General features: G+C 42.3%; 3 protein-coding genes across 4 annotated transcripts; 1 reads left to right on the top strand and 2 right to left on the bottom strand.

The window, feature by feature from the left end:
- The first annotated feature begins 483 nt into the window (after window positions 1-483).
- Window positions 484-3,454, top strand: LOC148064725 (transmembrane protein 265-like). Of its 2 annotated transcripts, none has more exons than XM_087809358.1 (3): window positions 484-687; window positions 2,503-2,705; window positions 2,770-3,454. In XM_087809358.1, exons 2-3 carry the CDS (start codon window positions 2,517-2,519, stop codon window positions 2,929-2,931), a joined length of 351 nt encoding a protein of 116 aa, XP_087665484.1. In that variant the 5' UTR covers window positions 484-687; window positions 2,503-2,516; the 3' UTR covers window positions 2,932-3,454. The 2 variants fall into 2 exon arrangements, with proteins under 2 accessions (XP_087665484.1, XP_087665482.1); XM_087809356.1 differs by having other exon boundaries at window positions 488-687; window positions 2,515-2,705.
- Window positions 3,207-14,242, bottom strand: prr14 (proline rich 14). Its single transcript, XM_087809355.1, has 11 exons — window positions 14,135-14,242; window positions 12,672-12,695; window positions 12,447-12,528; window positions 10,912-11,041; window positions 10,797-10,856; window positions 9,248-9,285; window positions 6,971-9,172; window positions 4,711-4,840; window positions 4,538-4,647; window positions 4,300-4,368; window positions 3,207-4,207 (listed from the first exon to the last, which is right to left on the bottom strand). Exons 3-11 carry the CDS (start codon window positions 12,518-12,520, stop codon window positions 3,910-3,912), a joined length of 3,111 nt encoding a protein of 1,036 aa, XP_087665481.1. The 5' UTR covers window positions 12,521-12,528; window positions 12,672-12,695; window positions 14,135-14,242; the 3' UTR covers window positions 3,207-3,909.
- Window positions 14,243-16,532: 2,290 nt separating this feature from the next.
- LOC148064723 (uncharacterized) lies at window positions 16,533-17,833 on the bottom strand. Its single transcript, XM_087808350.1, has 3 exons — window positions 17,695-17,833; window positions 17,506-17,587; window positions 16,533-17,205 (listed from the first exon to the last, which is right to left on the bottom strand). Exons 1-3 carry the CDS (start codon window positions 17,831-17,833, stop codon window positions 16,533-16,535), a joined length of 894 nt encoding a protein of 297 aa, XP_087664476.1.
- Between the last annotated feature and the right edge of the window lie 6,441 nt (window positions 17,834-24,274).

The following is a 24,274-nucleotide window of genomic DNA, read 5'->3' as shown; positions in this document are numbered from 1 at the left end:
TCAGGTGGTTGATGACAAATACTTCAGAGATTCTTATCAGCCGCGGAGCCAAAACAAACACTGGAGAGCGTTGCTGTGAAAACTCTGAATCATATATTCTTATCCAGGTGGAAGCAATTTTCTAAACTAACTAACCAAAATAAACAAGTGAATAGATTTTAAAAAAGCAAGTGAATCATTTTTATTTAGGGTTTAGACATTAAAAGTGAATAAATGAGTTCATTTTAAGGGTTTATTTTGCCACAGTAGAGTCTAAATTATTTCCCTGATGGTTTCTCCTGATCTTCATCTCAGGGGCCAAACACAAGAACACCAAGATGGCCCCCACCAACCAATCAGTTTCAAGGCCTCAGGACAGGAGCGCAGGTATTCGGGAATGTGGTTAAAAAAAAAACATCCGGACTGTGTTTTTTTTCCCTCCTCTGGGACGGAGCAGGTGGAGGTGGTGTGTGGGAGCAGCAGGGAGTGAGCTGTAAATGGGGCGTGGAGGTTTCGCACAAGAGTTTCAACTCCTGTCACTTAACAACTTATATGACTCTGGACTTCTGCTGGGACATGACGGGAAGTTTCACCTCCGGGAGAAAGTTCTGAGGCGAAGAAAAAGTAGTAAGAGGAGGAGGAGGAGGAAGGACGACAGGTCGGATCCCTCTGATCGATAGTTTGTTTACTGGACACTGATCATCGCAGGTAAGACGAGTCCGGGAGTTGTTTTTTCTTTAAGTTGATGTCAAACACTCTCCAGGTTACACATCCTGATGTTGACCTACAGGTTTGTCGGGTGAGTTCTCTGTGTAAGCAACAGAGCGACAACATTTTTTCCGAGCGTGTTTAAACATGTGGGCAGGAGGGAACAGAGTCAGGAGCCCGAGTCACAGAGTTCCTGTTCGATAATGATTACCAGAGGCCTCGGCATTTTTTGATAGTTTGATCCCTGGAGTCCGCCAGGATGTCCTGGGTGAGGGACACATTCCAGACTCCCTCTGGACCTCAGGTAGTCATGAGCAAGACCGGTTTCTCTTAGCCAACCCCGGGGACAGGAAGTGACTTATGAGAGATGGTCATCGAGGGTTTCGTCGCAGAGATGGAACACGGATGACATGGACCGGAATAAATCTAAGTGTTGAAGTCGTGGCCGTAAAGATGTCAGTGATTAACATGAGATAAGGAACAAAGTGTATCCATATGAACTACTGCACAGAGACTCCAATAAAAGTCCGGTTGTTGTCGAAGAAATGGAGTTTGTGCGGCGAGGGTTTCGATAAAGGATGACAAACACAGTAAATAAACATAAAAAATAAATGGATATTTTGTTTTGGCCCCAAAAGTGATGCTGAAAACACTTTGTTCTCTCGTGTGATGGAAAGTTTGACACCCTTGTCATAAAGGAATGTCAGTTACAGATTGTGCAACACACCCACAGTACCGCACGCGACCTGGAACGTGGGCGTCGAACCCATCGTCGTTCTGCAGATGTTGAGATCATTGCCAAATGTTGATAACATGACGGAGATCAAGACAAGTTGAAACACCTGGTCAGGAAGTTTTCCCTGGTTAGGTTTGGTCGTTGCGGTCGATGGGAATTTGGGGGGGTAAAGAGAACCTGACGTCATGCACCTAATGTGAAGGGAGAAGAATAACAGCAGCATCTAAATATTAAATAGTTTAATCTAACATTTTAGATGTAGAAACTTGTTTTTTTCATTTAAAATATTGTTTTTTTTTTTAAGCATTTCATCGTTTATTCTAATAGTTTATTTAAATAATTTCTATATCGAAAAGTTTAATTGTTTTTTTTTTAAATTATTGAATTAAAAAACTTAATGTAAATACGAAATAGAGGTATTTCAATATTGAAATATTCAAATACTTGATGAATCCACAATATTGGAAATATATTTCTATACTGATTTATGTGTGTATTTATTTCACAATATCCATTTAAAGAACTGTCTTTTCCCCCGGATGTCGCCATTTCCAAACGCTTTATTATTAACTGATTATGGCCCTCTGGTTATTCCATAGAAAGAAACATTCTTACATTTTTTAAATTAATGAGTTTAATATTCTGATTTCAATATTTCAATATATTTGTAGTCTTTAAAATTCAATATGAAAGCGTTAGTACAACAGAGCCAACAGACGATACTGAACGAGTATCGAGCTTCTTGAACTTTTAGGCCAATCATGTGACGCGCAGACGATCATGTGACAACGTAATAGCGCGGGACATTTTTATATTCAACATAAACGGATTTGAATTAAATAAATTGAATTTAGAGCTAGTATTTTTTTTAAATATTGGATAAGAATATCATGGAATGTGTTCAAAAAAAATAAGGAAAAAGTATTGATTTATTGATGGTTTTTTAAAATGATTAAATTATATTAATAAATGAACTATTAAATGGTAAAAAAAAAAACATTCATACAAATCAAATGTTTAACATTTAAAACGTTAAATAAATCCATTCAATATTCTGAAGACACTGATAAACTTCTTAGGCGTCTTCTCAGAAATGTCGGACGACTGCCACAAGGACGCGGCCGAGACCTTGAAGATCCAGATCCACGAGAAGGAGGTCAGGAGAAGCGGGCCCCCTCGGACCTGCTGCCGCGAAGACCCGTACTACCGAACGCTGTCCATCTGCAGCGTCGTCTGCGGATGCTGCTGCATCGGTGTGCTCGCAGTCATCAACTCAGTCAAGGTGAGTCTCTTCGTCGCTCACGTCCGGGCTCACGGCGCCGGTAACCATGTGCTCCGACTCGCAGGCCGAGAACGCCGAGATCGCCGCGAACCGGACGGTCGCCGACAGGTTCTCTCGGGATGCCAGGAAGTACGCTTTGATCTCCATCGCGGTGTTGGTCTCCCTGTTGGTGATGGTGCCGGTGTTGATGGCCTTCATCTCGTACTTGGTCACGCTCAGAGAATGATCCGGATGTCGTGGTAAAACAAGGAGCTGCGTCATCCAGCAGAGACTCGGAGTGGAGCTGCCGCCCCCCCCCCCCTTCTAAGACTTCTGACCTCATGAACCGTTCATGGTAGCAACAGAAACCGGCAACCGGAGACTCGGATCAGAGCCTCAGAAAAGCCGAGTCGACCGGACCAGAGGACGGGTCGGAAATGTAACTTTTGTGGTCGGCAACGACGCAACGGGGATGAGGATCAGCACCTCCACGTTCACTTCTTAGTCAGGAGTCAAGTCGACTATGTTAAACAGTTATATTTATTCACTTTATGAAACCTTTTAAAATCTAAACATGGTGTTGAATCACGACAGAACACGCGTCCGTTACATATATTACACTGATCGGATTTGTCGTCCGCGACTTTCGGGCGTAGATAGAAAATGGAAATAAATAAAAAGGTTAAAGTCGGCGGAGGTACAAACATGGCGGTGCTGCGCTGGACGTTGTTCCAACTTTTGTACACTTTGATAATAAAAAAAAAAACAAACATTTTATAAAACGTCGTTGTGCGTAGAGTCGTTTGTCGACGTTTACAAAGTTACAGTTTCTAAGGCGTCGGTGGCAGGAGTTGGCGAATCGTGGCGCGGCAGAGATCGGAGCGCCGAGGCTCAAGTGCTTCAACTTTTCCCTCAAAGTTCCCAAAACATTTTTTCAGAGGTTCAAGTACGACGACCCTGACGATCAAAAGTCTCTTTTGGAACTTGCTCAGAACAATCACAGGTGACATGAAAACACACACTTTCCCTGAGACATCAACAACACACTCGTGGACACACACTGACGGAGCAGAACGACATTGAAACATAAAAGCTGCTCTGAACACGTTCCGGGTTCGGGTCGGGTGGTGCGAGAATCTTCTGGTCACATTCGTGTCGCTGGTGTAGAAAGAAGCTGCCGCGGCCGAGACGACTGGACGTCCGGCTGCGGATGAAACGACGGCGGTCAACGGTCGGTCTGGTCGGCGCTCAGCCAAACGCCCAGCTGGTCCAGCTTGGCACACAGCAGCAGCTCGACGTCCTGGCTCAGCAAGGACGGAGGAGCGTCTTTGGCGAACCCTCCTCGTCTGGTCCTGGAGGCGGTCGTCGCTCCCGACTTGCCGACGCCCACCAGTGGCTTCTTGGGCTTCCGGGCCACGCCCACCTCCGGGAACGCCGTGAACCGCTTGACCCGCTTTTGGCTGAAGAAGGACTCCAGGCCGTTGGGCCGACTCAGCGGCACCTCGAAGATGGTCTCCAGGCGACTGCGGAAATGAGAAAAATGTGCTCAAAAACTACTGCTGTGGTGGAGAAATCGAGCCCCCACCGTGTGTCGACAAGACGTTGTGCTGCTCACCTCTCTGAAGGCTGACTGAAGTTCTTGTTGGTGTAAATTTCCTCCAGACTGAACTCCTTCTTCTTCACCCTGTCAAGAAACAGAAGTCAGCGCAATCACTTCCTCCTAACACGACCTCAGAGTGACCTTATTTGACCGTGAATAAACACATAGAAAATCGAGTGAAATCAATTATAAAACTATTATTTTTAACAGCTAAATAGATACAATATGAAGCTCAATACTTGTTCAAACAGACCTGACAATCTTGGGGAGGCCCATGGGGGTCAGGTTGTTCTGGGGTTTGGGCAGAGCCTTCCGAATGCGGATCGACGACACCTTCCCTCGCTCCTTGTGGGTCTGCACCACCTGCGAGGTCACACGGAGGGTCAGGCCGGACGTCCGGCTCACAGGTGCCGGACTGAGTCGCACCTTGATCTCGGAGTCGGAGAGAGACTTCTCCTCCCTCAGCGCCGCCTCCTCGAACTCCTGGCTGGACGAACTGGCGTTCTCTCCCTCGTCGTCCTCCTCGCTCCGATCTCTTCTCTCCGGAGACGCCGCGCTGGAGACAAAAGTTGAAAAGGTCATTGCAGTCGCTCCCCTGATCCGGTAACACGGTGAACTTTCATCCGATTATCATCCCAACACTTGCAAGTCGTGTGTATATATGTGTAGTATTGTCCAGTACTTGACTCTGGTGTTTTGATAGGGTAGTAACAAGTATATATGTGTAGTATTGTCCAGTACTTGACTCTGGTGTTTTGATAGTGTAGTAACAAGTATATATGTGTAGTATTGTCCAGTACTTGACTCTGGTGTTTTGATAGGGTAGTAACAAGTATATATGTGTAGTATTGTCCAGTACTTGACTCTGGTGTTTTGATAGGGTAGTAACAAGTATATATGTGTAGTATTGTCCAGTACTTGACTCTGGTGTTTTGATAGTGTAGTAACAAGTATATATGTGTAGTATTGTCCAGTACTTGACTCTAGTGTTGTGATAGTGTAGTAACAAGGATATATGTGTAGTATTGTCCAGTACTTGACTCTGGTGTTTTGATAGTGTAGTAACAAGTATATATGTGTAGTATTGTCCAGTACTTGACTCTGGTGTTGTGATAGTGTAGTAACAAGTATATATGTGTAGTATTGTCCAGTACTTGACTCTGGTGTTTTGATAGTGTAGTAACAAGTATATATGTGTAGTATTGTCCAGTACTTGACTCTAGTGTTGTGATAGTGTAGTAACAAGTATATATGTGTAGTATTGTCCAGTACTTGACTCTGGTGTTGTGATAGTGTAGTAACAAGTATATATGTGTATTATTGTCCAGTACTTGACTCTGGTGTTTTGATAGTGTAGTAACAAGTATATATGTGTAGTATTGTCCAGTACTTGACTCTGGTGTTTTGATAGTGTAGTAACAAGTATATATGTGTAGTATTGTCCAGTACTTGTCTCTAGTGTTGTGATAGTGTAGTAACAAGGATATATGTGTAGTATTGTCCAGTACTTGACTCTTGTGTTTTGATAGTGTAGTAACAAGTATATATGTGTAGTATTGTCCAGTACTTGACTCTGGTGTTGTGATAGTGTAGTAACAAGTATATATGTGTATTATTGTCCAGTACTTGACTCTGGTGTTTTGGTAGTGTAGTAACAAGTATACATGTGTAGTATTGTCCAGTACTTGACTCTGGTGTTGTGATAGTGTAGTAACAAGTATATATGTGTAGTATTGTCCAGTACTTGACTCTGGTGTTGTAATAGTGTAGTAACAAGTATATTTGTGTAGTATTGTTGAGTACTTGACTCTGGTGTTGTGATAATGTAGTAACAAGTATATATGTGTAGTATTGTCCAGTACTTGACTCTGGTGTTGTAATAGTGTAGTAACAAGTATATATGTGTAGTATTGTCCAGTACTTGACTCTGGTGTTTTGATAGTGTAGTAACAAGTATATATGTGTAGTATTGTCCAGTACTTGACTCTGGTGTTGTGATAGTGTAGTAACAAGTATATATGTGTAGTATTGTCCAGTACTTGACTCTGGTGTTGTGATAGTGTAGTAACAAGTATATATGTGTAGTATTGTCCAGTACTTGACTCTGGTGTTGTAATAGTGTAGTAACAAGTATATTTGTGTAGTATTGTCGAGTACTTGACTCTGGTGTTGTGATAATGTAGTAACAAGTATATATGTGTAGTATTGTCCAGTACTTGACTCTGGTGTTGTAATAGTGTAGTAACAAGTATATATGTGTAGTATTGTCCAGTACTTGACTCTGGTGTTGTGATAGTGTAGTAACAAGTATACATGTGTAGTATTGTCGAGTACTTGACTCTGGTGTTGTAGTATTTACAGACCACATCACTCTTGACGAAGTCGTAACTGTTTTCATTTGTTTTCAAACCAAAATATGCCCAAACATCAGTTTTAAAAACTGCTGGAGTCACTGTATCCTCTCGTCCTCAGTCATCACCAGGATTTAATTTACTTTAGCCCGTAAACAGTGAAGTTGCATTGCAACAATAAATGTATTGTAAGGGTTTGGGAACCACTGGTTTAACTTATGCAAACATAAGAGAACATTTTGTTTTAGTGTGAAGAGGCAAAAACACAAACTAACTACATTTTTCACTTGCTTTGGGAAAGAGGATCGACAGACAATGGTCACATGGTTACTCACCTGCTGGTGGGCTCAAGGGCAGCACTAGGGTCCGACCTCGGGAGGAACCCGGTGAGCAGCCAGATGGAGGAGGAGCTCATGGACAGGGGCGAGGAAGCGGGTGAAGACGCGGCGGGTGCAGCGTGACTGCAGGGGCCAGGGTTGCCTTCTCTGCTGTCAAACTTTTTGGAAAGGAAAGCCAGGGGACTGGAGAGGAAACAGGAAGCCAGGGCCGAGAGGGAGGAAGTGGGAGAAAGTGCGAGCGTGGGCGCGAACTGCTGCGTGGCCTTGTCGTAGGGAACGGAGCGTCTGGACGGGTAGACCTCCTTGCGCAGGCACAGCGGGGCGATCTCTCGCGCCACCTCCAGGCTGCAGACGGTGTGGCGTCGGGCCCGGCGGGCGACCTTGTTGGTCTGAGGGCTGGAGAAGCAGTGGGGGGCCAGGAGTGGGAGGGACGACTGGACTCTTCTCTGAGACAGATGGGACGTCCAAGTGATGTCCGTGGAGCTCAGGGACGGGATCTCTGGACAGGAGAAGCTCCGCGACAGCCTGGAAGCCTCTTGAGACGGAGCCGGAGCGACGTGGTCCAACGTGACCGAGCTGCTCACCTCCTCGTGTTCCGGGCGGCTTCTGACATGAGCTCTCTTTGGTCTCACCGGCTTCACTCTGCTGGACGTGTCGCGGCCGTTCAAGTGGCTTACAGACGAGTCCGGTGTGACCGAGGACCTTCTTTTGTTCCCTCTCTTGTTGAGTCCCGCAGAACGTTCTGACGCGAGCGCAATGTCGGCCCTGAAGGGAGTCATCTCGAAATAAACGGGCTCGACCGAAACTTTACTCCTGCGTCTCCTCTTCTGGGTTTCTTTGGTTGACTTCTGAGACTTTGTTTCTCCGCCGACACAAGAGCTCTCCACGGCAACGCCAGCATTCTTCTTGGGTTTCTTGGGCTTCTGGTTGACTTCAGATTGTGGACCTTCCTTCGCTTCAGATGTGGCCAGTTTTCCAGATGAATCCACAAACAACAAGTTAGAAACTGAACTCACCGGGTTCAGACGTTTCCTCTTCTTCGGCTTCAGACAGGTCGGGACCTTCTCTACGGGCGGCTTCAACCGACTCGACTCACACACCTCTACTGGAGGAGCCGGACCTGGAGTCTGTGTCCTGCAGGGGGCGCCGTGCTTCTGTCTGCTGCGTCCCTGGTTGCCCTCAGAGCTTTTAACCAGCGAGGGAACAGTCGCAGGATAAAAGCAGGGAAGTGATTCCGTCCTATTCTTGGCTCTCGTCAACACGTTGGGCATGTTCGGCCCTTTTCCGCCGACTGATGTGGAATCTGGTGACACGACTTTCTTCTTCGGCTCCTTCATCCGTACGGACTCTTGATCGAGAACTTTTGAATCCTCGACTTTCAATCTTTTTCTTCGTGTCAGATCGTTAGAAACTTTTAAAGTCCTTTTGGATTTTGAAAGGTCAGAGTCCGCTGCAGGCTCGTTCTCGCAGAGGTCGGGCTGGAGAACGCCGACTTCAGACTCGGCGAAGGATGATGGGTCGAATCCGCTCAGCCCGTCTCGACAACCCTGAGACGTGAGCTCAAAATTCACCTCCGAGTCCGACTTGTCCACTTTTTGTTGGAAAGACTCAGCAGGAACGATTTCAGACGATGCTGTATATTTATCCGGATCACTGAAGACCTGACTCGACTGGACGTGAACTTCATCCGAGGCACTCGAGTCCACGAAGGGTTCTTGGACTTGGCCGGAGCAGACCAGATGCGGCGGACTGGGCGAAGGCTCCATGTTTTCCTCCGGCTCCATCACTTCGTGTTGGTCACTGCGTGGCGGCGAATCCACGTCGAACGCCAACTTCCGCGAACACACCGAACTTTCAATTCCGACATCGAATCCGACCGGAGACCAGAAAATCGGATCCTCCGCGAGTTCCTCCGTTCGCCACTTGGTCTCAGGCGCCGCAGAGTCGGGCGAGTGGTCCAAGTCCTGGAGCTCAGTGGGACTGCTGGGCCTGAAAAGTTTGGCCGGACTCATGACGATCTCCGTGAAGCTGGCCATCTTGGACTTCAGGGACTGGAACAGCGGGCCGATCACCCATGACGTGGCAGACGCCGTGGTGTCCATGTCGGCGCCGACCGGCTCCTCTTCACACGCCAGCTGCCGCTCTAGATTCTTCGCCATGAACGAAGGCGCCGTCTTTGTGGGACCTTGTTCGTCTCCTCTATAAACGACACAAGCTCGGTCAGAACATCGGTCTGGATAGAAGCCCATTTTATAAGTTCTAAACAAGACTTACTCATTTTGGCCCTCAGCGGCACCGAAGTCCAGTCCGCCCTGCAGAAGAGAAAATAGATTTAGTTCATCAAATAACATGTTTATTAAAGACCGTCCTAAAACGATTAACTTCAATAAAACTGCTTTATATTTTTGCTTTCTACAGAGTTAGATTTCCCATTGTATATTGTGACTGCTGTGAGGGGCCCTCAAGAAAGAACAAATAAAATGAATTAAAACTATCACAACGTTGATAAATCAATCTAAAACGGTTGTTTTTAACCATCATTCTTTCTTTTTTTTCTTGACATAAATGAGAACATAAATCTGGAAGATCATCTTCAGACGTTAATGGAGCCGATCATACAGAGCAGGGAAGTCAAACTCAAACACGAAACCAGCGACAACGTCGAACGCGATCCAACGCAGGGCAAAACAGAATTGATTTAACTGGATCTTTGTACTTCTTCAAGAAGATAAACGTCTTATTTGGAGTAAAACTGAGCGGAATTATGTTCTCCTCAGAGTCCGAGTCATTTTGAGGCAACCTTAGAATGATTCGGAGTTTGACACGCGTGCTACGGAAGAATGAGGGAGGAGATCAGGAACAGAAGTAGAAAAATGACGTGAAGATTGACTGCAAGAGTGATGTGTTAGTAGTAGGAAGATCAGTAAATCAGAGACAAAGTTGGATGTTCGCTTATCTAGACCAGGGTCACAAAGCGCTTAAACAATCAAAACAATATTCAATAAAGTATATACTTTAAAGGTCAGACAAAAGATGAAGTTTAAGAACAAAACGTGATGAGACTGAAGATGAAGAGCGAGAGAACATTGACCTCCGAGCGACGTTTACGATCAGAGAAAGCTGCATCCGAGGAATCAGAGGCCGAGCCGCCATCGAGAGGCAACTCAAGAATCCACGCGGCTAAATGTCGTCGACGCCTTAGAATCGGGAAATCAAAGTCTGCAACTTCCTTTTGACGCCACCGAATCATTGCCGCTCCAAACAGTCGGGCTTTGATACGAGAATCCTTCAGTTCACAGACAGCGATACAATAAAGGATATAAAAGTCATCGTGCGAGTTGAAAAATGTTTCCAAAAAATAACAATGACTTGAAGAGCAAGTCAGCTAAAGAAGAGATTTTAGGGTTAATTTGTTTACTAAGCAAATGGAAAATTATAAACTTTTATATGCGTTTCATTTTAGATCCACTTCCCATGTGCTCCTCTTCGCCAAATCATTCCATTAAAATGCATTTTAGGCTCAGTTGACTCACAAGTTGCAATAAAACGCAGCATTTACGTTTTGTTTTCTGTCACCAGTTTAAGCAGCAGAGATTAAAACGAAATCCTCAATGAAGCGTCTCGTACAGTCGGTCACGTGACCGCGTCGGACGCAGCAGACCGTGAAGCGGGATTACGATCAGTCAATTAACCTCGACACCAGCCGAGCTCCGGGGTCGGCTGGTGTTGTGACACATGGACGTCGGCGCAGCAGCTGCTGCACTCGTCGCACCAGCGGAACAAAATTAAAAAACAAGCTGTCAAGAGTCACGCGGCCACTGACCTGGTTTCCCGGCCGCGGACCGTCGCTGACCCTCGGGTGCTTGGACTCCGACGCCTGCACCTGTGGGGGAGCCGACGATTAGACGGAGGAAGCCGAGGATACACGACGAGCTCACCATGTTCCTGGCGTCTGAGGACGGTTTGTCGGCGTCTGCTGCGGCGTCTTCCTGCTCTCTCGGCGTCTGAGATCCGATCCTTTGAACGTGGCCGCTTTCTCCGTCGCCAGATATCCCATCATTCACGCAGCTGAGCCGCGACACAAGAGTTCAGACACAAACTAACTCAGCGGGAAACGGAACTAAATAAACCAGCACAGAGTCGAGAGCTGTGACTTAACAGCACACAAGAGATAGATTATTGTAAAAATAGAAACATTTCCATAATAACATTCGTTTTGCGTTTATCTAAAAAGAGAAACCATCTGGTAGTTCAAGAAGCACTCGTTGTTCCCGGCGTGACAAAAGGATAAAGTTGCCATCTTCACCTCCACGACGATGAAAATAAAGCTTCATTTCTCGCACGTCAAGGCCGTGAAGTACTTTCCCGCCTCTTACTGCAACACTCGACGGGAGCATGACTCATCCGTGAAGCTCCGACTGTAAAACTTCCTAACTTTCGCCATAGTTTCTTTGAAACTTTGTCGCCTCTCGAAGTTTATCAGTGCCGTGAGAATATTGAGAGGTTGAATCTAAATGATATGAATGTTGAAACTTGAATGCTGTACAGGATATGAAAGTCATCATGCGACTTGAAAAATTGTTTGTTTTTTTTCCCCTTTCTAAACAAAAATGACATTAAAGAGCGAAATTCAGGCGAATAAGAACTTTTAAGTGTTTTTTTTCATGTGTTTCTGAGTCTGATACTTTTATATCTACTTCCTACGTAGACATGTTGCAACTTAAGTGGTCAAAATTGACTTAATCTTAAAGTCCAAATTTAATTGTCGATCATTGTTTACCTAATTTTGTTTTTTCTATTGAAACCGAGTTGTTTTTTGTAAAAATGTGAATATTCCAAATTCAATATTCTTTAATTCGTAGACTTTGATAGTCAATACAAAAATGTTATTGTATAATATTATGATACAATACAAAAATGCCGACAGAAAACACGAAGGTACCGAACTACTTGATTGCACAGTCTGTATGGATCACGTCAGAATCACTGTTACATCCAACATGTGTTACATGAGCTGATGCCTATGCAGAGGAATCAAATGTAGTTTTGGTTCAATTAGGAGACAATTGTCGGTCTCAGTGTGTCTCGGTGTGTGTCTCGTTGTGTGTGAGGTAACATGGTCCTCATAGTTGCCAAAGAAACGGTCCATCTTCTAGTCAAGCTAAGGAATCACTTGCTCTTACACGGACGTATTGTTGCCGTTATAAATAAAGTTCTATTCCCTTTACAAATTGTTCCAGTTAAAACCATAGGAAGAGGGGGTTAAAAAAAATATATACATCCAGACCATGTCCACATGAAGACCTATTTCCCTATTGAATCTCTTTATCCACCGGAGTCTAGAGACCTCAGAAAATGATGCAGTCGATGCGTCGGATCAGATATTTACACCTGAAGTTCGTCTTCACGTGGAGCAGGTTTGAAGGGTGAAATAAAAGCAAGGAAAACCAAAAAAGTGTGAGGAAGACTATACCTGGGAGTGACGGAGGAAGGGGGGAGGAGAGGTGCACTACACAAAGGGATTGCGGGGAGAGCATCTTCCTCCATGGGAAAACCTAGGTGAGGGCAGGAGTCAGAGGGCTGGGTCAACATCCCCCCCCACCCACTCTTCGGCTTTCTGCGTGAACAACAACAACAGCCGAAGGATGACGAATGAACCCGACAAAAAAAAAACACGTGGAGAAGCAGAAACACTTACGTATACTCGGAATATTTGTTCGACCTGCAACACAGACGACAAGATGCCGTTTAGGAAAGTCATGATTCAGCGAATGGACCAATTATTATTAGTTTGACCCCCCCCCCCCCTTTTTTTGTTTTTTTTATTTCAACGTAACAAAATATGATCCTGATCATCACAAACACAACTTCTACACAAGATCCCTGTGAGGAAAAAACGTCTCATTAAAAACAAGAGTTGATCAAAGACAGCAGATTATTTCAAGAGCTTTTGTTGTAACGTACATTATATTTAAGTGATTTGAAGAGACGGTCAAGCAGCCCTTAGTGTTTACTCCCTTGTTTAATCCTCGATGGAATTTCTTAACTTTATGCTCCCGAGTCACGGCTGTCAACTCTTGAGCCAAATACACCAGAGAGAACTTTGGAGAGCGAAGGAACTGGATTGTGAGGAAGAAAAAACATCTTTCTTTTGGTTTCCTCGTCCGAGAGTTGACGTAGAAATGTTACTGTATATTTAGTGAACCCGGACTTAAGGATACATACAAGTTGACAGCTCTGAGTCTTTATATTTATAATGTACATGTGTTTTAACTCCAATTGTATTACTATTTACAACCAAAAAGAACAGAAACACCAAGAGAAATAGAGGAGATGGTCCAGCGAAGAACTGGAATCACCTCTTCGACTGTAATACACTTTAAATTATTATAACTAAAATATGTTTTAGGATTGTTGTAAAAACATATTGTATGTTTATATACATTATAACTACTTATTCTATTTTTATTTTTTTTTCCGTTGTGCCTTTGGATGGAAACTACTTGTTAAAAACCTTGAATCTGGAACTTTTATTTAATCGTTAAAGTCACATTTTAGCAGGTGTTTAAGTGAAATATCAGGTTTTGACGTAACAAACGTGAAATCTTTCAACTGGAGGAGGTTTTTAAAAATATAAATCACTGCTGACGCTTTAAAGCAAAGACGTTCAATTTTGTTTGAGTTGAAGTTTTTTGAAATTGAAAAACTAATGACGTCATTTATGATCCTTTACGTCATTCACATTCGAGCGGTCTCTCGAGTCGGTGTGAGGTAAACACTCGTTTGAAGACGAACAACAATGTCGGAGAATTCATGCGTTTTAAAAGATGACTTTCAACGGGTAGTTCAGTCTATTTCCTGGAAAACACCCTTTTTTATAATCATCCACTTTACTGTAAAATAGTGTTTTTTTATTATTTCACTGTTATTTCTGTAAGTATACATATCATTATGTTTAAATAATACTTATATTTAGGATGCAACAGTCAAGACTAGCCGCATTCGAGTAGCTTTTATCGAGCTAATATTATTTTCCATTCACTTCTTCAGGGATTAGTCGTAGCCGGGAGCGGCTCCTCGCCGTCCACGCGTTTCACCCCCAGACGGGGAGCTTCACCCGCCGGTTCGGGAAAACCCTCGGCACCGGGGCACGGGACTCACCTGGCGCGGTCGTATCTAGCACCGGAACGTGTCCCCGCCTCGACGTAAACAAGTCATGCTGGACAACAACTGCGCCCGACGCGGCGCTACTAGCAAAGCGCAGCCGTTTGTAGGACTCTCTCTCTCTCGCAACGCGACAGACGAACCGACCAATCAGCGGGCGAGTCTGGGGGCCAAAGACGGGAGAAGCGGGGTTCCGTCCCGTCCAATCACAGGCGAGCTTGGTGCCTCGGCGGCCAATAGGAGAGCGAGAACGGCGGGCTCCGATTAGTAAGTCCTCGCGTGACCAATTACGACCTAAATTACTTACGATTAAATACTGATTTTATTTTGTCCTATTTTTCTTTAAATCAAAGTAGTGTGAATTATCACATTATAAACAAATTGTTATTCTGTAATAATTAGATTTGCTGATGGAAAAAGTGTCCCTTCGAAGCGGTAAAGGTTGCCAGGTTGGTACCGTTTCTGTCCAATTTAAACGCATGTTGAGCTGGAAATGTCTTTTTTTGTGTGTATTGTTATTGACTCTTGAGCACTACGTGGCTATGATTTAAATGACATATATTCTCCTAGGTCGATTGTATGTGTTGTTTCGACTGGAAACTACCACTCAAATCTGGCAACCCATTTTTTTTCCTCTGCTCCTCAACCCACTTTAACGATAAATAACACAAAAACAATTTCTCTTAGTTTTCACAGAAGTCTTTTCCGAAACATTTAAAGGTATTTAAAAGCATTTTTCTGTGATAAAAACAACAACATTTAAGCAAACATAGACTTACTGCATGTATAACACAATAAAAAAAACAACTTAAAATCATCTTCAAATCTTAATTCTACTATTCAAATAAATAAAGGCTTGGTAACTACGAGTGCGACCACAAGGACCGTCTGGAATTAGGGGAAGTTGTCGTGTCATCCAGCTGTGACTCAGAGCGTAGCTGCAACCACATGTTTTTGTGGAAACGACTACTGCTTTAGTCATTTTAAACGTGTCATCACAAAGACGTCAACACTTCAGTGGAGGCTGATTTATAAACAAAAACAACATAAACGGGTTCGAAGATGAACGTTTGTATTCACCGCTACAGTCGCAGAAATATATAAAACTGACTCTTCAATATTCAGGATTATGAATCAAAGTCCAAGTGTCAGTGTCCCATGAATGACTTAAAAACTTCAGCAACATCATGTGTAGAGCTCAAAGTCCAGTCTCTTGATGAACTGACATCCGTCCTGGTCCAGCCTCCTGCAGAACACCCCCGTCGTTGAAGTAGCCCTCGTCCACCCGGTCCTGCGAACCAGGACCAGATTAAGAGCCCAGCTGGAGGGATTGAGGTGAGCGGTAGAAGCCGTGTTAATCTAGTAAAGCAGAGTAAAGGGTAATGATCTGTCTACAGATTTGTTTGTTTACATGAGAGGGAAGTAAAGTATTATCCTCCGACTGTTGACCACCCAGTGAATTTGAAGGTCTGAGGCAGAGACCAACGCGGATTGGACGCCTGGACGCCGAGCCATATCCTGAGCGGTTGCTCAAAGGCCCCGGCAGGAGGGCGCCTCGGATGGAGGCGTGCCGGAGCCATAAGTGGAGCAAGTATCAAGTTAAAGCAAACAACAGGCTGGCTCGACCGCCCTGAACCATAACCTTGGGAAGGGAAGGAGACAAGGTGGAAAGGGACCACCAAAAACAAGCCATCCATCTTACAATAAGCCTCTGACAACTGGGAGTTGAGGGTTGCTTTGAAAAAGCGAGAGGCAGCAGTGACACATCTTCCACCAGACATGATACTGCTCTCTGGGAGCCCCTCACACCACCTCACTGGGCCCCATGGAAGTACATCAATGCCATCAGAATATTGAATTTTATTTTATTTTTTTAAATATTGAAAGGTTGAAATAATTTCAAATATTCAATATTTGTTATATCTTAATTTCAATTATTCAATATGTGTTAATTCTTAGTCTTTTTAATTTAATATTTAAAAAAATACAGTAAGTAAAACACGTAACAAAATAAAAGCGTTAAAAATCCTTACATTTACAAGTGTAGAAATGTTATTGGCTTTTGCTCAGAAAGATGGGAGACATTTAGAAACACTGTGTTCTCTTGTCATCATTATTGAAGTGAAGCAGTTTTCTGGAGAAGATATTTGAAAAAAGAAGAGACATCATTGAGAAACATGTAGAGAAGCAGAGAGAAGGAAAATAGGAAGAAATAAGTCAAAATAATGTGACGTACACTCATTGACTTCATCTGTACAGAAAGAAAACTGGAGTCTTTTATTGGAGGTCAAAGGTTCAACTTTATTGACACTGAAGAGGAAACAAGAGTCACAACGATTACAAACAAACAGTCAAATAAAGATTCATCAAAACACACGTAGATCATGTTGACGCCTCAGAGAGTCTCTGGCTGAACATCTGCTGACACTGGAGACACATCCAACATCTCCACTTCCTCCACAGGTGCTGGGAGCTGCTCTCTACTCCTCCTCCTCCAGACCACAACAACAACCACACACATCATGAAGATCATGACACTGAGTAGCTCAGACCTCACTAGATGTTGATAAACCTCTGGCTCTCCGAACATTACAAGGGTCTTAGACGTGAACAAACAACGTTTTCTTTTCAGAATCACACACCAGAACTCTCCGCTGTGTTCCAGAGAGATGTTCGTGATCACCAGGCTCGTGTCGGAGTGAAAGGTTCCGTCTTCTTGTCCTTGATTTAATACTTGTGATTGTCTTCCTTCAGTTCTGTTTGTCTTCATGAACCAGCGAATCACAAAAGGCTGTTTCCAGTCGCCACATTGTAGAGTCACGTTTTCTCCTCCAGTGAAGAACACAACAGCAGGCGGGTCAGACTCAGGACACACATACAGGTCGTAATATTCATACTGACCACTGCGATCACATTTGTATGCACCTGTGTGGTCCAAGGTCAGTGATGGAAACATCAGAGTGTAGTTGACACTCACTTCATATGTCGTCACTGTATCAATCCTCCACACGTGTGGTTTGTTTTCACTGATGTCAGAGCAGTTCAGCTCCAGACTCTCTCCCACCCAGCTGTGAATATACATTGGTTGTACAACAACTTCAAACTCTTCCAGTACTTCACAGCTCTGATGGTTCTTCTCCAGACAATAATAATAGAACAAACCAGAACTTACGCCAAACGTAACCAGAAGAGATGGTTTGTTCTTCACTTGCTGTAGTTTGTTCATTGAAGATGTTTCATGATCGATTAAAGCAAAATCATTTCCTTTTCTGTGGTTATATTGAGGTAAAGCCCACTGGACACTCTGGTTTGGTCCCACACCGTCACAAGTCAGCTCCAGTGTCTGTCCAACATAAGGGTACAAGTACTGGCGTCTCATCTTTCCTCCGCCACAAACCAGGAGAGTGAAGTTCCTCTCATGTTGTTGTGGGTCCAGCACTGTTCTTGGTACTGACCCGAGTGTGAAACCTTCAGACGGTTTATTTCATAAGAATATTCTCTCTGCAGACTGGAGTCATGAGGCTGTGAAGAGTTCCACAGAAGTTTCTTCTTCTCACCTCTCCATCTTTGGATCACGCAGACGTCATGAGCTGTTTCGTTCAGGATGAAGAGATGACGGTCTCCTTCAAACCGGATGATCTCAGCGAGGATGTTGTCGGAGAAGAGCGCCACTAGCAGCAGGATCAGTGCAGCCATGTCTTCGTCTGTGAGTGAGAGTCAACTCTGCAGTTGCTTCATGATGTCAATCTCTTCACCATCAGCAGCTTCTCGCCTACGATTGCTGGAACTGGACGATCAGGACGATGTTCTGCGTCTACTTCCTGTTGGCTTTATCAGGTGTGAAGCTTCAACGGAAACTTTTGTCAACTCACATGATTCACACTATTTTGATGCAGTTCAGCTTAAAACATAATTATTGCTTCATTTAATTTACTTTTTCACTTTTATCAGTTCATTTTCGCAAAACCTGGCACTTGTTAAAATATTAACATCTCATTAACGTACTTTAAAGTCATACATAGCATAAAAGTCCTGTTTTTTGACTGATTTCCAAAATGACAAGTCATCTCCGAAACAAACCCAAGTGAATAAAGACGAGTGAAAAAAAAAAAAGATAAATTCGACAAAAGTGACCTCTCTATGAGCTGGTGTTTTGCTTAGCAATCTATTCGCTCCAAGCTAAAGTGGAGTCTAGTGGAAACTACATGAACTTTCATTGTATGTCAGTTTTCACGCCATTTGGCGAGCTCCACAGCTTCGACGGCTGGCTTGCTGCATGGAGTCGGCCATGAGGTGTGCGAGAGCGATCCAGGTAAGTATCTCTTGCAGACAACATCCTGCAGCACTCGACGGGTTCCCCTGAGAGAGATGTTAGTCGTGTGCATGTGTTTCCGCCTGTGAGTGTGACGTATTCACAGGCCTCATGAGAAACTTTCGCCGCTAATGCTAAGCTAACATGCTCCTCCGTTCATAGACGGCGAGAGTTTCCTCTCGGAACACAGTTCGAAGACAGATTACTCTGAACATAATCCCAACCCTTAGTCGACATGAGGTTGAGTACAAAATGAGTAAAGTTTGAATAGGGAAGGGGAAGAGAGAGAGGAGACGGGATGAAGAGAAGCAGAGAGGGAGGAAAAACAGGTAATTACTGGTAATGATGGGTGGAGGAAGAGCTGATGATCACTACAGAATAACAGATTGTACTGCTGCCTGTCGGAAAACACTGAGCACACCGGACGTGTTACTCTCCACAGGTAACGACTCCCGAATGGTTCCGTAACCTTAAACCCTGTTCAGCATCACAGTGTCTCTTGCCTCGCGCTCATTAATGGGAGTTAAAGTTCTTCAGCTGGAGGAGCCCTCAATATTAGAGGAGAGGTCTTTATTATATTTCCATCTTCTACAGTTTGAATCGAACATTGAGTAGAGGCGAAAAGAAAAAAAAATGATGTTGGAGTTTTGAAGAGGAAAAAACAAACAAACAAAAAAAACATTTAATGTTGGAGTTTTGAAGAGGTAAAAAAAAAAGAGAAAAAAAAATGATGTTGGAGTTTGCAAGAGGAAAAAACTAACAAAAAATTACTTTTAATGTTGTAGTTTTGAAGAGGAAAAAAAAGAAAGAAAAAATGTAATGTTGGAGTTTTGAAGAGGTAATATTTATTTTTTAATATTGAATCATTTAATACTTTATTTATTTAAAGGTTTATTTTTTAATATTCAATAATTTAATACTTTATTCAAAGGTTTATTTTTTAATATTTAATTATTTAATACTTTATTCATTTAAAGGTTTATTTATTAATATTCAATCATTTAATACTTTATTTAAAGGTTTATTTTTTAATATTCAATCATTTAATACTTTATTTAAAGGTTTATTTTTTATTATTCAATCATTTAATACTTTTTTCAAAGGTTTATTTTTTAATATTCAATCATTTAATACTTTATTTAAAGGTTCGTTTTTAAAATATTTAATAATTGAATACTTTATTTATAAGTTTATTTTTTAATATTGAATCATTTAATACTTTATTTAAAGGTTTATTTTTTAACATTGAATCATTTAATACTTTATTTATTTAAAGGTTTATTTTTTAATATTCAATCATTTAATACTTTATTTAAAGGTTTGGTTTTTTAATATTCTATCATTTAATACTTTATTCAAAGGTTTATTTTTAATATTTAATCATTTAATACTTTGTTTATTTAAAGGTTTATTTTGTAATATTGAATCATTTAATACTTTGTTTATTTAAAGGATTATTTTGTAATATTGAATCATTTAATACTTTATTTAAAGGTTTATTTTTTAATATTGAATCATTTAAAACTTTATTTAAAGGTTAATTTTTTAATATTCAATTGTTCAGCTGAATCTCAGTGTGTGAAAGAACCACATTTCCCAGAGTGCACCAGCAGCAGCTGCTTCAGTCATTGTCACTAATGAGCAGCACCTGTGAACTGTGAGGTAATGGAGGCTCTCAGTCAGTCAGTCAGAGAGAAGACGCTCCAAGTTCACAACAATGGCTTCAGTCCAAAGACGTCAATGGTCGGTGAAACGTTTTCTTTACTTTGATTGTGTTTGACTGAATGCTTCTGAGATGTTCAAATGGATGTTTAACTGCGTTAAATATTAGTTAAGGAACACATTGGAGCATTATATTGATTTTGATAAAAAATAACATTTCATTTGAGTTTGGAAAACTCAAGAAATTAGATTTAGTGCTTTTTAATTCATTTAAAAATATTTAAGATGTTTAAATTAGTGATGGCGAGATGAAGCCTCATGAAGCACTGAAGTTTCACAGCCGAGTAGTTCATCTTTGGAGCAAAGCCTCATGAGGCTTCATTTGCACTTCCATGCCATCATGTGGACAATTGGGAGCATTGCATATTTTGTGCGCAAATGATTGTGATAATAAAAAATGTGCTCGACTAACTTGTTTTCTGAAAAACCTATGATTTTTAATCAAAAAAAGCAACAATGCTTGGCTTCAGTCTGTTTCTTTTTTTTTTTTTTTTAATTATTTCACCAGCTTTGGAAGTTCTCGAGCGATTACCGAACCGGTCACGTGACGAGCTGGTTCACTCAGCGCTTCTCGAGCCGGTCACGTGACTGCCGGAGGCCTCGAACGTCATCACTACGTCACCACCTACCTCGATACACGCTTCATGAAACATTTCCTGGATTACTCGACACACGCTTCGAAGCCTCGACACAGTCGGACACATCACTAGTTTAAATGAATTTAAAATATTCGAACGTTTAAATGAATTTAAAATGTTAAATTGTTTGAATGAATTCAAAATGTTTGAATGTTTAAGTTAATTTAAAATAAATTTAGAATGTTTAATTTAAATGGATAATTAAAATGGTTTATCTGTCATAGGTTTACAACCTAATTACTGACAATCCGAAAGAAGCATGTCTTGATGAACAGCAAGAGGCAGACATTGAGAGATCTGTAAAAGAATGCGAGACAAAGTTGGCAGAAATAAGAGACATTGCTGTATGGAAAAAGTGAACTTCTTGTGGCAATCCTGGAAGCTGAAAAAGCCAATGATAAGACAGCTGATGTACCTCTGGAAAGTGCCAATGTAGAGGGCTATGAAGTGCACCTCACTCTCTTGGACAAGAGAATAAAAGAGGCCATCTCAAAAGTGTCAACATGGGAGAAATGGATCCCTGTGGACCAAAGGGATGAATTGGATGGGAGAGTCCAGGAGGTAAGGGCATCCTGCTACAGGCTTGAATTAAGAAAAGCTGAATTTGCCACTGGACGGGCAATCAAAGAGCACAGGAGTGAAACTACCACCCCAAAATCCACACCAATAGTGAGAATCAAGGCAACTACTCTACCTATCTTCAAAGGAAGCAAGAGAGAATATCACAGATGGAAGAAAGACTGGGAAAGCCCGCAAAAGCAGGGAGAGCCATCCGGATCAACAGAAGTTAAGAAAATTCAACTGTTGGAGAGTGTGGATGACAAAATCTCAGAAGACCTCAGACTTTCAACCTACACCACTGCAAATGACATTTTCAGAGTCCTGGAGAACAGATATGGCAACGAGTTAACCATCACTGTGGAAATCCTTGACGAGCTGGAGAAGGTGGCACGTGTGAAGGGGAACCAGCCAAGAAAGTTCATTGACCTCATACAGTCAGTGGAGAAGAGATTTTACAGAGTTAGGAAGCCCTGGAGCCATAAAGAACCCACTGGTAATTAAATCCATTGAAAGCAAGCTGCCTGACTCCATTATAAGAGACTGATTGATGTTCATGTTTGAGCCAAGAAACAAGGTCAAATCAGACGACCACTTTGACATGCTCTTGAAGTTCCTGAAAAGTCAAGAAGAAATACTGGAGAGACTCGAACAGCTCAGAACTGTGGAGAAGATGGAGAAGTCAGATCGTTCAGACAAAAATTATGACAGGATTGCTTCAACAAAAACCACAAAGAAAGAAGAGCTTGAGGAGGTATGTAGTGGTGATAGTGGGCACAAGGTCAGATGGTAGAGTGGTTGGCTGCAGTCCAAAAGGTTGCAGGTTCAATCCCAGCTCCAGCTTGTGTCGTTGTGTCCCTGAGCAAGACACTTTACCCTGATTGCTCCTGATGGTGAACTTGGCGCAAGTGTGCAGCCTACTCCCATCAGTATGTGTGAATGGCTGTAAAAAGCACTACCGAATTTCCCCTCGCGGGACTAGTAAGGGATTCTAAAAAAAAAAAAAAAACTTAAAAAAAAATCTTCTTCTGTAGGAAGTTCAAAAGACTTAAGCTACCTGAGAAGAGAGCTGTACTGAGAAAGCTGGGAGCATGCAGAAAATGTCTCGGATACCATGATGGAGATGGATACTGCAGAGACACTTTCCTATGCAGAAATAAAGACTGTAAAAGGAAAGGCGGTGCCCCAGACCACCATTTCTTCCTCTGCCCAAAGGGAGAAGTCAAAAGAGGGGAATAGTAAAAGGGTGGAAAAGACGGCAAAGGTGAAAGCAAACTAACAGAGGAACAAGAGGAGATCCTGTCAGAACTCTCTCCAGAAATGGCGGATCGATGCAGAAAGGCTTTCACCAACACTAATAAAACAACAGTGACACTCAATGCTTCAGGCCAGTCTGAGCTACTGCAGAGAAATGGGCTCTCTGAACTTCCTGTCTTCATGATGCTGATGCAAGTCAGAAGATCGGGACTTTGATCGACCTGGCTTCAGATTCAAATTACATTACCCATAAGGCTGCTGAAAGACTGAGGTTGAGAAAGGAGAAGATAACTTTAGTTGTGCATGGGGTTGGTGGAATGACCATGAAGGTGAACACACAAAGGTATCTCCTCAAAGTCCTAACCTTTTCCCTCTTGGCAGGCCGTTCAACACGACGAGCCCAAGTTCCGCTCCATCACCTGCGACTGCGTGGACAAAGTTCTGGAAGAAACGTGGCTGCCTGAGATGGAGGTGGATGAGTGGGTTCACTGCAGCGAGAATTCTGAGCCGCTCTAGTAGAAGAACTCACATTTCTCCGATCCTTCAAACTCTTCACTGGCTTCCAGTTTCTTTCAGGATTAACTTTAAAATTCTGGTTCTTACTTTCAGATCTATTCATGGTCAGGCTCCTCCTTACATCACTGATCTGATCCAGCCTTAGACCCAAGCTTGGGCTCTGAGGTCTGTGGATCAGAATCTACTGATGGTTCCACGCACACGGTTTGGAACCATCTCTGTGTTTGATGATCTACTGACTCCTTTAAGAAACATCTTAAGATGTTTTTATTTGTTCAGGCTTTTCCTTGATTTTCTGGAACTCCTGTTGTGTTATCAGTTTTATCTTGATCTTTAAAGTATATACTTTATTGAATATTGTTTTGATTGATTGTTTAAGCGCTTTGTGACCCTGGTCTATAAAAGCGCTATACAAATAAAAATTACTTACTTACATACAATAAATCAGTATTTCCACAGTAAAAATACTAGAAACTTTGTTTATTAATACTTGAAAATAAAGTCAGATCTTTGTCAACTATTAAGGTGTATTTTTATAGTAAAATGTTAAGTACATTCTGCACAAACTGCTTTTTAAGCAAATAGAACGTCATAAGTCAGTACTTCAATTATTTCAACAACCGTAAAGGAATTATTTTGAAAGAAAACAAAAATATAAACGGGAAATTATAACAGATCTGCAGAAAATCAATATTTTTATTATTTCCACTGCTTTTCTTGCAACATTGTCACACACAGACTCTGGTCACGTGACTATTGAGAGTTTACTGTCACATCAGAGTATTTTAAGAATCTATTGAGAGATACTTTACTGTCACATCAGAGTATTTTAAGAATCTATTGAGAGATACTTTACTGTCACCACATCATAGTATTTTAAGAATCTATTGAGAGATACTTTACTGTCACATCAGAGTATTTTAAGAATCTATTGAGAGATACTTTACTGTCACCACATCATAGTATTTTAAGAATCTATTGAGAGATACTTTACTGTCACCACATCATAGTATTTTAAGAATCTATTGAGAGATACTTTACTGTCACATCAGAGTATTTTAAGAATCTATTGAGAGATACTTTACTGTCACCACATCATAGTAATCTATTGAGAGATACTTTACTGTCACCACA

Source organism: Callionymus lyra, chromosome 15, assembly GCF_982586985.1.
Source record: "Callionymus lyra chromosome 15, fCalLyr1.hap1.1, whole genome shotgun sequence".
In the NCBI taxonomy this organism is placed as follows: domain Eukaryota; kingdom Metazoa; phylum Chordata; class Actinopteri; order Syngnathiformes; family Callionymidae; genus Callionymus; species Callionymus lyra.
The sequence above is the reverse complement of the archived record's forward strand: the minus strand, read 5'-3'. Positions and strand labels throughout refer to the sequence as shown.